Source organism: Callospermophilus lateralis, chromosome 5, assembly GCF_048772815.1.
Source record: "Callospermophilus lateralis isolate mCalLat2 chromosome 5, mCalLat2.hap1, whole genome shotgun sequence".
In the NCBI taxonomy this organism is placed as follows: Eukaryota; Metazoa; Chordata; class Mammalia; order Rodentia; family Sciuridae; genus Callospermophilus; species Callospermophilus lateralis.
The window spans coordinates 153,509,747-153,523,516 of NC_135309.1; the positions used below are offsets into that span (position 1 = coordinate 153,509,747).

Genomic DNA, 13,770 nt, shown 5'->3' on the forward strand with positions numbered 1-13,770 from the left:
ATTTTACATCTTTGTGCATCCTGCTCCCAGGGACAGGGCAGTACATATTCTGTACTAAACAGAATGGAACAGCACAGCTGTGAGGGAGCTTGATGGCTGCTACCAATCCTGACTGCCACCAACAACCGTAGGGACTATGGGCAAACTATTAATCCACTTTGTGTCTCAATTTCCTCATCTGTAAATTGGGCATAATAATAGTATTTGCCACAGAAAAATGTATGTTAAGTTCAGTCATTATTTTTAACATGAATGGGAGACAGATGAGAAACATAAACATACATGTACACTAGGGAAAGAACATATGTGGAGGACCAACCTTTCATGTGACTGAGTCACACTCTCTGGCTGGGTGTTTTAAGGTGTCCAAGTAGCAGAAATGCAGCAGGACTTCCCCACTCTTTTTAGGTTCGAGGGACGGTGTTGTGTCTCGTGCATGGGCGTGTCTTGCTACAGCCCATGGGTGGAGCTATGCTCACCTGTTCCTTTGTAATATAACCCCTTGCCCTGTTTGGGATAGAATGCTCCATGGAAATACCTTTTGTGTGTCCCCTCATCTTATTGTGCCCTTGGGTGTGACCTACCTAGATGTCAGTCAACCTGCTGACAGCAGACATCATGAAGCTAGACTCAGCCCCCTGAAACTTGACCCCTTGCCTCATTTGAATGGCTTCTCCTCAATAAAAGGGGTCAGCGCGTGCTCTCTCTTTCTCTCTTCCTGTGGATCCTTAAGATCAGAGGAGCTGTCACAGCGACCCCAAAGAAAAAGGTATTTCTGTCTCTTGTGTGGTTATTTCGCGAAGCCCAGTCAGCCCAGTTCACCTGAAGTGACCCCTGAGCCTCTTAGTCATGAACAAAACCTGGCAAACACACACACACACACAGTCACAGAACACACATTACCATTTAAAAAATTGCGCTGGTTTTCTAAAATTTGGTTGATTTCATGGATCCATGTTTGCCGGACACTTGGATTTGACGAATGCAAAATGAAGGTCTCTACCACGTCACCTGTCCTTGATGTCAGAGCAAATTTACATGGATCATTTTCCACATTTTCCTCCAGGCAAAGGCAACTCACCTTAAAAAAAAAAATCAAAGCATTGTTCACAATAGCTAAGATGTAAGAGCAACCCAAGTACCTATCCACCAATGAACAGATAAAATGTGGTGTATGTGTGCAGTGAAGTACTATTCAGCCTTGACAGAAACAAAGGCTCACGTGCATAGCCTTCCCATGCAATGAACACAGGTTAACTCTGGAAACTTTCTGCTGACAAACTAAAGTACAAGAAGCCAGACACAAAAAGACATTTATATGAGGTCCCAGAATAGTCGACTCCATGGAGACAGAGAGTAGAATGGGGCTGCCCAGGGCTGGGGTAAGGGGACAGTGGAGATTTAGTATCCAATGACTACAAAGTTTCAGTTCTGTAAGAAGAAAAGAGTCCTGCAGACTGAAAGTGATGATGGTACAACAATGTAAATACACTTTTAATATCACTGTGCTATATGCTTAAAAATGGGTAAGAAGATAAATTATATTACATGAACTTTACCCCAATACAAAAATCAAAGCACATTTATTCCCAGTGGCCAAGTGCAAAATGAATTTCATAAACAACTATTTTTTGGTTGAGCTGCCATTTTTACTGCCTCAGAAACTATTGTAGGTTGAGTACCCTTAAAACGAAATTTGAAACTTTTTGAGCACTGACATTACATCACAAATGGAAAACTACACACCTGACCTCATTTGATGTGTTACATCAAAATGCAGGCACACTCAATATATGGCACAGCACTACCTTCAGGCTGTGTTTAAAGTGTGTGTGAAAGTAAGTGAATTTTGTATTTAGACTCAGATCCCATCCCCAAGATATTTTATTGTAATATCAAAACCAGAATATGCAAATATCCTAAAAACCAACCAAACAAATAAACAAAACTCCCTAAAATCTGAAACACTTCTGGTCCCAGGCATTTCAGATAAGGGATATTCAACCTATATCATGAAGCTTTTCAATGTCTCACTCAGTTACATGGAGATCATCAGGAGCTGAATGTTTTGATTAATAGCTTAAACAGTTTACTAGAAATGTGGACCTGGGACTGTTTAAAAAAAAAATCCCTCTGCAATGACCAGTGTTTATTCCTTACTTGCTTTCCCAGGAATAAAAGAAGATACCACTTAAATTTAAATATCAATAAAACATAGGAAAGTATATGTGCTATCATGATTAAAATACAGAAAATAATTATAGAAGAAGCAGAATACATAAAATAACAATGAGAGAATTTCTAAAGTGCTGGAGCATTTTCTGTCTAGTGACTTGTGAAAAGAACAGGTGGGAGTTCTCATGGGGGGTGGTGGGTCATCCTGCACAGGGGAGACCATGCTCCCAGAACCTCAGAGGTAGAGGTCTCCAAAGGCTGGGGCTGGGGTCTTAGAGGTGGCATGAGATACAGATACAGGACTGTAATTCATCTCCTGGTGAAGGCAACCACCTCCTTCAGCTTCTTGGCCCTGAAGCCTCTGCAAGGTATTATGGGTAGAAGTCCCTAAAGCCCAAAGGCTGAACCCTAGACAGATCTGCTCCAGGTTTAGGCACATGGAGGCTACAATGTTACTAGTGTGCTGAGAGGTCTGCAGGGACCCAAGTGGCTTAGTGTAGGAGACACTAACAAAGGGAAACTTATCTCCCTTCTGACCCCAGGCTGAATTGCTACATAGGAAGGAAGGAAACTGGGGGAGATACTTGCATCTCCTAGGGCCTATTTGCAGAGACTCAGCCCTCTTCTGCTCTTCTCTGTCTCACCCTCAATTTACAGATTAAGGGCTATTTGCAATAATTTTCTTTGTCCATTTATTTGTCCTTCTCTTCCATTAGAGAGCATGCTATATGAGAGCCTGGAGGGCAGATGACTGGTTCATCTCTGGAATTCCATGCCTAATGCTGAGTGCTCGGTACTTCCTTGCTGAATGGAGGAAAAGAATAAGACACAGAGCAGCTATTTTCTCTGGTCAAAGAGTGATACTCCAAAGCTGTGCTTCTGAATTTAAATCAAGGTTTTACATGGTCATAGAGAGGTGGCACACAAACACTACCCAGTGAATGGCTACAGTCACAGGTATGTGCAATACATGAGCAGTTCCTGAATACAGAGAGTGGAAAAGGGGGTCCTAGAAGATTCTCTAGATATTTAATAAGCCAGGATATGTTGTCATAAAAAGGAAAGTAAGATGGGTACATATTTCATGTTGGCACATGAAAAAACTTCCACAGACACACATTACCTTGATACTGTTCTTAAACAGGAATCCTGGCATGGAGAAGCCCTTTTTTTTGTCTAGTGGTTCACTGAATATGACGATCTGTTCAAAGAGGAAAACTCGCCTCTCTTTGCAGCGAGGCAGAAGTCCTGCATCTTGGTCTGTGACCAAAAATGTGTCCTGCAAGAGCAGTTTACCCTGGGCGACAATTTTACCCTGAAAGAATAAAAATGGGGCAAAGGAAGGGGAAAAGAAAACATTTCATTCAAAGTTATCTAATGTTCTGTTTTCTTTAGATTTCCTCTCACAGAATATTATATTTTTCTTTTCTTTTTTGATTCCCATAGTGATGAACTCTTAGCCGCAAACAGAATGATTATATAAATAAAAGTCTTGCCAGCTTCTGCATAACCACTGGCCTCACTTAAAACTGAAGAGTAGGAGTGGAGTCTGAAAGTCTTTTCCAGCCTAGAACCATTGCTCTCTCTGAGAAATCCTGAAGCAGCAGCAGGAACAATCATACACATACTCAGAGTCTGTGTCTTCAGAAGCCCTCCAGGGAAGCTTGTACATGCTAAATCTGAGAACCACAGTACCAAAACTTTAAACCTAATTCTCTGGCAAAACAGGGACAAGGCAAGTAAAAAAAATCCCATCTCCTTACTCAAGAGCCAGGAAATAAGGATTCTGCTCTGAGCTTATCTTCACGATATGTAAAGAGTAATATGAGTCTGGTAAGCCATAGGAAGAAAGTCTGTTAGGCTGATGAGGAAAGCAGTGACCCAAAGTCAAACTCTCAGGGATGCTGAAGGCTAGGGGCCACCTGGGTCCTACTGCATACCTAGCTACCACAGCATTAAATGCAGGGAAAGGAAACTCAATTCTTATGATGGTAGAGGTAGAGGGCCCAAAAATAGGTAGAAAGAAAATATCAATCAGGTTGAGTAAAGTGGGAGAAGACAGAAGACTAATCAAAAAGGATCCACTCTCTAAATGTGGAAAGAAATAATGCAGAATAAAAGAAAGGGACAGAAGGCAGAGGAGCCCTTTCAAAGAACAACAGCTGCATTACGTCGAATCCTTGCAGCCTCCCCACGTTCATCATGTCGTTGCACCGCTTTGGGACTATGCACATGACTTCCACGGCTTTCTGTGGGTGCAGAGAAAGCAGAACACAAGTTCAAGTTCCTTGGGAAAAATCTGAGGGCTGCCCCTCCACTGCACCAAGTTCAGTTCCTTTCCCTCCCCATCCTCTGATGAGTCCCCGGGGCAGGCCAGACCCCCATGTTGGGGATACTCAGGGAAGAGCCAAGGGGAGGTCTGCATGGATACAGCCAGGACAAAAAGTACCTCTAATTCTGATGTGTCCAGACTAGCTTTTTTGGAGTACTTAAGGAAGTCCTGCAAGGAAAATAGAGAGAAGGACATGGTAAGAGAGGCGAGGACCACAGTGTGTCATACAAGGCACTGGGCTCAGGGCTGTAGTTCTATTTTCTCATTCAATTCTCAGAAGCACAACTAAAAGGCATCCTGATGGCAAAGCCACTCCAAACCTGATGGCTCCTGCTCTACTCCAAGATGGGAGCTTGTCCCTCTTGATGTCCAGGTCCTAAGTTTCATGTGGTGCCACCTTTAGTTGTGTTTAGTAATTTAAATCAATTCAGGGTTATCACTAAGTGGGATACGCAGGGAATAAAATAAATAAAACAGAGTGGGATACATAGGGAATAAAAATGTAAGTTCACCCAAGGCTCTAAGAAGACTAAGAAACATTCAAAGTCGACAGAGCTTAAGAAAAATCATTATCCTTCCAAGGAAACAAGCTTGTGTTTACTGACATTTTGATTCAGAAATTGAGGTAAATAAAAAACTGAGATGGCAGTGTAACGTGTCTTATTAAAGTTTTAAAAATTAACTTTGAAATATTTAAAATTAGAGATAATGAGGTAGCTTCATATTTCTTGCAGAAACAAACCACTTTCCTCACCTGCCAATCCCGGCCTTCCCCACCCCATGGAGACTTGTTCTTTCACCAATCTTACTCCCCAGCCCAGGGCTTATTCCCTGTAGCCCCTCACCTTCAGCAACAGCTGGTACTTCATAATTCTCTGCACAGGTTTGATTAACAAATCTGTGAGCTGCAGTCTGTGGCCAAGGCGCTGCTTTAAGTCCTGTAGATTTAAATGAGAATAAACTGTCTTAAGTGTTGTTCATTAAAAAGCAATTTTTCATTCCTTGTAATTGTCAAAAGGGCTGACAACAATAGTACTGATAAAAACAGTAAGAAAAATAGCCATTTCTAAGGATTTCTGAGTTTTACACTTTAACCTTTGTGAGCAGTTTTTCAAAGAAGTTTCATACATTTGTTAAAAGACCGTTTTCAATGGCTTTCTTTTGTTCATACAAATGTATTTGTTGTTTTTAAAATTTTAGGCAAAAGTTTTGCTCATGAATTATTCTGAATTTGTAATGAGCTTTAAGTTTATGCCAATAAAAACACTTATTTTTAAAGATGATATCCCCTGAATGGCAGGGGACATGACCATAGACTCGAATTCATACTCATTCCTCTGACGTAGAGGATAGAAATGTAGCTTCAGAATTCTTATTGCTCAGGCCAGTTTTCTGAAGATTGCTTTGTTTCCTGTGAAACCAATGATACTTAAATTTTTAGAACTCAAAATGTAACAAAAAATTCAGAAATAGTTTCTGTTCCTATCTTGGGTCTTACCTCAAAAAAGGTATCAATGTATTCTGAGACAATGTGCTCAGACTTTGGTTTATTTTGACAATAAACTATGTACATGTGCAACCTTCTCTCCTAGGAATGAAAAAGGCAAACAGATGGGTTAAAACAATAACAACTGGAAACTCAATCAGAATATAAGAACACATGCATATTTCAGCACATTCATAAAGGAAACTTCTTAAAACAAAGCTGCATGGCTGAGGCTCTCAGGAGCACATTCCACGGACACAACATCTTTGTTTGTATGTGGTGCTGAGGATCGAACCTAGGCCGCATGCATGCCAGGCGAGCGCGCTACCGCTTGAGCTACATCCCCAGCCCGGCTCAGGAGCACATTCCAGACTCATGACTAGTGCTCTGTTGGTGGCTCTGAAAACAGACCTTCATGATTGTTCCCCCACTCAGACCACATCCTTTACAGTATCAGTAAACACCACTGCCAGCAAAAGAACACACTTCTTAATATTAAACTAAGAATTATTCCCATCCCTCCAAGTCCTGCCAATAGTCCTGTTAAGCCTAGCTATTCCTAGCAGACAAGAAAAAGCTCCTTATTTTGGGTAATACTGGGGGTTGAACCTAAGGCTTCACACACTCTAAAGTGCTCTACTACTGAACTACATCCCTACCCATTTTTAAGAATTTCATATGGAGACAAGGTCTTGAGGAAAGTTGCCCAGACTGTCCTCCAACTTGCCATCCTCCTGCCTCAGTCTGGAGTGGATGGGATTACAATGTGCAACGCTGCATATAGCTAGAAAAGTCTCTTTAATCTCAAGTCCAAAAGACACGAAAAAATGTGAACAGTGAGCCTCCCTTACTGCAGCGACCCTCAGAGTGTGGTGTGCAGCCCTGGCAGTCCCTGAGGCTTTCAGTAGTTCCATCAGGTCAAGATTCTTTTCAAAACAGCATTAAGATGTCCTTCGCCTTTGTCACCATGTTGACATCTGCACTGATATGCAGAACCAACAGTGGCACTGTGGCAAGTGTTCCTCACTGCTACAAATTTACAGCAAAAAAATAGATAGCTTATCTTCAGAATATCCTGGATGAATAAGAAGTTACTCATTTTATTAAAACTCCACCAGGAGTATACAAGTTATACAAGTTTTTAACATTCTTGTGACAAGAGAGAAGTCTGCATAGTGCTTCTGCTTATATAACTGCTTTGAGGGAAATCACCTGAGGGGGTCGAGTTGCAGGCTGAACCAACTGCCTTTTTTTTTTTTAATCTTTTATTTGTTTTATTTATTTTTTTTTAATACACGACAGCAGTGGAATGCATTACAATTCTTATTACACGTATAGAGCACAATTTTTCACGTATAAAAGTATGTTCACGCCAATTCATGCCTTTATACATGTACTTTGAGCCAACTGCTTTTTTTATAGGCCACCAATTTTACTTGAAAGAGTGTTGGACATAAGCTACAATTCTTTAAGCTTCGATATCTAGTAGACATTTTATTGAACATGGATAAAATAAGCCTGTCATTTCAAGGTGAAAAACTGGCAGTGTGTGTGAATAATGAAAATTCCAGCTTAAAGCAAAAAATTAGAATTTTGGAAACATGTCTGCCACAAACAAATTGATAACACTTAAAAGACTTCTAAAACACAGATAGCAATGTTAAAAATGTGATTTTGGGGATAAAATGATTAACACCTGAAAGGTTTGCCCAAGTCAGTCTCCTAATGCCCAAGGCAGGATGTCACAAGACCTAGCCTAGGACAAGAGCCCTGAAGTGCAAGAAAGTCCAACAGATTTAATGTAACTTCCAGGGAAAAGTTCACCAGCAGGTTTTTATATTACATGCTGCAACTAACCATTAAGAAATGATCACTAGTCATATTTTGGTGTAGTACCTAAGAAAATTACCTACAGAAGCTATTAAGGTACTCACCTGTTTCTGATTAACACCTGTGTGAGTGTGGATTCTTTTTATATACTTTAACCATAAAACATACAACAATAGGTTGAGTGCAGAAGCAGACATGAGAATCTACTTCTATTAAGCCTGACAGTAAAGATATTTGCAAAAATGCATAAATGCTTGTCATTAACTTTTTAAAAAAATATAGTGATCTTTCCTCAAATAAAACCTCAATGCTAATTCTCCTATTTTCGATATATTAGCTACTCTGCTAAGTCCTCTATGCATCTTCCCCAAATACTTATCTACCTGCAGACATGTCAAAAGTTTCCTTCTTTAGGCCTGGCTCTGTCCCATGACCAAACAGCCAGCTGGGGCAGGACCAGAAAAGCAGATAACTCACTCATTGACACTGTATAGTTTGATTTTATTCTTAGCATATGCATTCTTATAAACTATGAGTGATTTCTTTAATCTGTTGGCTAAATACAACATCAGACTGGAATGTAAATAATGCCTTTGAACTTACGTGTTTCACAAAGAGTGATCCTAGTTTTTCTGGATCTTCGAGGCACTTCTCTAACTCTCCTAAAAAAAAGCTGAAAACAGGGGAATATATTAAAGCCATTTCCTTGGCTTTCTAAGTTTGGATTAAGGTTTACATTTTCAAAACAGTCTTTTCAGACACAGGCAGTTGATAAGAGCAAAATTTATACTTAAACTAACATAAACCACACAGAAAATATTTGTAGGAACATAAAGCAAGAAGAGACGCAGCTGTAAAAGACAAGGCAGAATCAGGCGCTCCTCCACTGGCAAACTTCCTTTTCTTGTCTGAACATTTCTTGTCTCACTTTCTTCAAGGACATAAACACTAAGATTTTTGACTAAATACTGAGTGAAAAATAAATGTTTTAAAGCAATGAATTCATTTCACTTCTGAAAATTGGTCTTCACACCTGTGAATTTTACGTTGACTCTATATTAAGTTTTAGAGGCTCAGATCAGATAACAGATATAAAATACTGACTATGTTACCTGTGTCAGCTTTCTGAAGTTTTGTCAAACACCATCAAAATCAAGTAGTAGGTTATAAATACTAGCTCTCATTAAGATTAAGTTAGATATAATCAGTACAAAGTACTAGTAGGATTTCTTCTTTTAATATGTATATTCACCTAAACTACCACTTGCATGTTTATATTTATACTTGGTATTTGTTAGCTACAAACCAGCATGGCAATGTGAATTCTGGAGCACTTGCAGTTTTAATATCCTCCCAGCTCTGTAAATGCTATGGCAGGCAGTAATTCTGGAAGAAAGTTCTTTGATCATTTCAGGAACAAATGGGTTGCCTCCCCATTCCCCATCACAGTCTTAGCCTTGGGAGTAGAATTCTAAATAACAAGATTGAATATTCCTTTTAAATTGGTTGCACTGGGCTTTTGGTAAGTCTATATAGTTTATACATTAGAGTTATATACATATTGGAGTGTTATTTTTAAAGTTGGCCAATCATTTGTTTATGAGTAACAATGAATTAGGCATTTTTTAATATTACTAATTTTAGTATTAAATATTACTAACATTAAATATTGCTAATATTTAATATTACTGGTAATATTAAAAAAAGGGAACACCCATACCTAGATTCAAAGGTTTTATATTCCATTAGGAGGGATAAGAAGAGAATTCACAAAATCGTTCTTGATGTACACCGCTGCAATCCCTCTTTATATCTGTACAATATTTTAGTCTAAAGGGCACAACTGTGTCTGCTTTCTGCATACAAGATAACACATCTGGTTGGAACGTGCAGGCCTAATGAGAACAACACCCCAGCCTCAGCTCTGGAGAGAAAGGAAGGCTCTGTCTGTGAATGCAGCTCTGGCATGTAAAGATGGGACAGCAGGAGGCCTGACCAGGTGAGTGCAGCTTGAATGTCCCACAGAATTATCAGCAGCTAGCACTAAGCAATCCCCAGATGATTAAGGATTTTTAAAATTATAAGAAAAGTGACCTGAAGGGACAGGTGTGTGACGGAAAGCTCCAGCAGGCCAAGGGACACTATGGTAGCATCAGTTGCCATGTGGCTCTCCTCCTGGTTAGGACAGATGTGTACTGGAACTAAATTTGATTTTCTTGGGCAATCATTAAACTGAGTTGGACAAATGAATGTATTCAAAAGCCTCTAAAAATAATTTGTATTTAGTTAAAAGATAGCTGTACTTCTAAGAAGATGCTGTTCTAAATGCTTTTCAAGTATCAACCCAGTATGTCTTCATAAATCCCATGGGGTGGTGTAGATGAAACAGAAACAGGATGTGAAGCAAATGGTTTAAGGTTGTGACTTGGCCATGGCCCCATTGCAGGTGGCCTCTGTGAGGTGCTTCTGGCTACTCCCTGACCTAAAATTAGAGTGTGGACCAGCATGAAAAACATAAGACTCTTGCCCACACATGAATGCGACTACAAAACACCTTGGTGCATCAATATGTCCTTTGTGCCAGCTTCCTCCGTGAGGCTACCTGGGTAATAAAATGAGATGTATCTGTGATCTCCTTCACCACTGGGCTGACCCGACAAGGTGAGCAAGTGTGGATGCTTTGCATACTGTCAAGCATGATATGTGCTCTACATACTCTCTGTGCCAGTCATAAATCTGATGGATGTTGCCAAACACAATCTTGTCTTTTCCCTTCATGTCATCAGGAACACCATCTTCTTTCATAAGTGCCATGTAGCCCTGTAATGGAAGATGGCAGCATGAGATTATTTATGGAATGTTTGAACAAAGTAATGGATTATCAATAGTTCCAAAGAACAAGTCAGACAATACGCATTGTCTTAATTTAAAACACACAAAAAACTGTACATAAAAAGTGTCCTTAACTGTTATTTGAAATATACTCTAACAGTCACTGCTGTAATTTTCTCTTCTGGAACTATTTAGCATTCATAGATCAAAATTCTTCTAAGGAACTGAAATAGTTTAAATAAAGATAAAATTATTTCATAAAACAAGCTGATTGGATATTAAATATTTGATTAGAAATACATTTTCTTATTTATCTCAAAGACAAATATTTGATAACAAAGATTTTCATTTTTTGGATGATTATATACTCTGTGAAGAATTAAACAATATTCTTTTCATAAATTGATTTTTTAACTACAGTGGATGAAACATGCTATTAAACTTGCTTTAAAACTTCCATTTAACTCAAGTGGGATTCAGTCTGTACAAGAACCTCTTCAGTATTCAAGTTACTTGCCTCACAGTTAAAAATGACTGCAGAGAATTCAAGCATGTTGAATCTTTTGTTACACCATTAACTGTAAAGTGTATTAACTATAAACTGTAACTTGTACTGCAATACTGAAAGAATAAATGATACTATTATTTACTGGAAAAGCAGCTTTTTGATGAATTAAGTTTATTAATATGATTATGCCCTTAACTTACTAGTATAAAAAGCTTGGTTGTGCTATGGTTAAGTCTTCAGCACCTTCTAAATGAAACTGGCAACTCTTAACATATATGGATTCTGGGTAAAAATGAATCCGTATCTGGGCCATATGAAATTCTTCAACTACTAATGTCATTTCTGTGATGATATCCATAAATTCAAGATTTTCATACGTAACTACAAAAATGGTTGGATGTAATTTAAAAACTTACTTAAAAAAAAAAAATCATACCAGCTGGGCGTGGTGGCACATGCCCATAATCCCAGCAGCTCTGGAGGCTGAGGCAAGTTCAAAGCCAGCCTCAGCAAAAGTGAGGCATTAAGCAACTCAGTGAGACCCTGTCTCCAAATCAAATAAAAAATAGGGCTGGGAATGTGGCTTAGTAGTCCAGTGTCCTAGAGTTCAATCCCTAGTACCTCCCACTCCCCAAAACACCAGAAAAACACACTAAGATGTACTAAGCAAAAAAAAAAAAAAAAAAAAAAAAAAAAAAAAAAAAACGGGCCTTTTCAATTGAATACAGATTCAGTTGTATGTGTACTGGAACCAAATTTGATTTTCTTGGGCAATCATTACACTGAATATCGATTTGCTTGTAAAGATAACTGGCTAAATTTTAACTCTTAGTAAAATCTGTTGGCTCCTGTTTGTGTGAAAAATGTTTTTAAAGCTTTTGAGAAGATAAAATTATTAAACTGTCTCAAGTGATACTTCTCTGAACAGCTCTTGGGATTGATACAGGTTGCTAAATATTTGAAAGTACATACTTCAACCACGTAGCCAAGGTCTCGTACATAGTCACGCTCTGTCTCCACTAATTCTTGCAAGACATAGCTAGAAAAATAGTGAGAAAAATGGGATTTACAATCAAAATGTTTTGTTTTCTAAATGAATTTGTCTATACTTTTGCTTTTGTCAGAATTATACGGTAATATATCAGATTTACACAACTAGGTCTTAAATTCTTAAGTGTCCTAAATCACTTATACGTTCAGGTAAGTGACCCACAAGAGCTCTGAAGGTCAAAAGACACTCAGACACATGTGCATGGGGGCAATCAGGGTAAATGCACCCTACTGGATTCTGACTGCATATATAGAACAAAAAAGAGAAGTTTAGATACAACTTTGTTTTAAAGGTATGACATTAAGGGAATCTTTCTTTAAAAGGTTGTTTTAAGCTTCAATGGACATGAGGAAAAAAAATTTAACTCAAATGTTTAAAGTCTTGGGTCTGAACACATCATTTGGCAGTATTAGTATTTGAAAATTTCAGTAAGTAGGAGCACTCAGGTGATAGAGGCCAACCACTTGATAAGTATAGCAAACAATCTCAAGTGGCCTGAAAAGATTCATGTGTTTGCTCATTGTTTACTTGTCTGTTAATTTGCTCACTCATTCATTAATTCAACTAACACATACCTGCCACCTTCTGTGTGCCCTATGCCATTCAAGGCTACCAAGTAAACCAAGTCTCTGCCCTCATGCAGCCTAGTTCTTCTTTTCCAAGGGCAAGTTTAAACCTCTTGTAATATTTTTCAGTAAATATTTTCACCATAAGCGGCTTTGCTGGAACTGAGAAACAGTGCCACCACATTATTCGTGAAAAATATTCAAGCTTTTGGGACTAGTTCTAATTTTATGTTGCTTTCTTCTTTCACAACTACTATACAAGAGAAGGCAGAGGAGTTTCAGGCCATGAGTGACAGAAGATGTTCTTGTCTTGCATCAATTTTTACTTATAATGTTTAATAGACAAACAAACAAGTAGAAAACAAAAATCTGGCTTACTGCACCCCTGAGGCTCTGAGTGCTTCTCTCTCACACACATATAACTGTACAGTACTCAACAAGAGACCCCAAAACTCCTTTTTGCTAATTTAGAGACCGATTCCAGTCTCATTTTTGAAGGTGACACCAAGACAAAGTCAGGAGGGAACTTGGAAAATAATGAGAATGAAAACATTTCTGTCTTACTGCCTTCTCTTTAAAGAGCTGGATTTCCTTTCTTCCATCTCATCAATGGGCGAGGAGGAAGAGAGAAGGGAATTGTCTGACGGGTTGAAGGAGGGGCTGCTGCTGTCTCCCTGGTCAACGAGGAGGGAGCTAGGACGATCCTCCAGTGCCTGGAAGAAATGTAGATAACCAACAACCATTAGTGCCTACAGTCCATGACAGGCTGAAATTAGGGTAAGAAAATCTTAAATACGTAAGATGTGTTTTTGTTAAACCATAAAAATGTATATTTTTATGAAATTACACATTATTTAATATCAAATAAAGTATACTATTAATAAAAGAATTCTATCAGAGGAGCTGGACAAGAAAGGCAAGTTAGAGTGAAAAGAATAATGAAGTTATACATTTTATTCTTTGTTACCAAATAATGAGAAAGTATAGACT

At 38.7% G+C, this 13,770-nt stretch overlaps 1 protein-coding gene across 2 annotated transcripts in view; it reads right to left on the bottom strand.

Annotated features, from left to right (window-relative positions):
- Trio (trio Rho guanine nucleotide exchange factor) overlaps positions 1–13,770 on the bottom strand; it is a 338,720-nt gene that overhangs the window by 19,136 nt on the left and 305,814 nt on the right. For both annotated transcript variants that reach the window (XM_076857460.1, XM_076857462.1), the window contains exons 38-47: positions 13,345–13,493; positions 12,136–12,202; positions 10,540–10,643; positions 8,427–8,496; positions 6,006–6,095; positions 5,353–5,445; positions 4,625–4,675; positions 4,347–4,424; positions 3,299–3,490; positions 904–1,081 (exon numbers count right to left, since the gene is read on the bottom strand). In XM_076857460.1, coding sequence (XP_076713575.1) covers positions 904–1,081; positions 3,299–3,490; positions 4,347–4,424; positions 4,625–4,675; positions 5,353–5,445; positions 6,006–6,095; positions 8,427–8,496; positions 10,540–10,643; positions 12,136–12,202; positions 13,345–13,493 — 1,072 coding nt within the window. The remainder of the gene's footprint in view (positions 1–903; positions 1,082–3,298; positions 3,491–4,346; positions 4,425–4,624; positions 4,676–5,352; positions 5,446–6,005; positions 6,096–8,426; positions 8,497–10,539; positions 10,644–12,135; positions 12,203–13,344; positions 13,494–13,770) is intronic.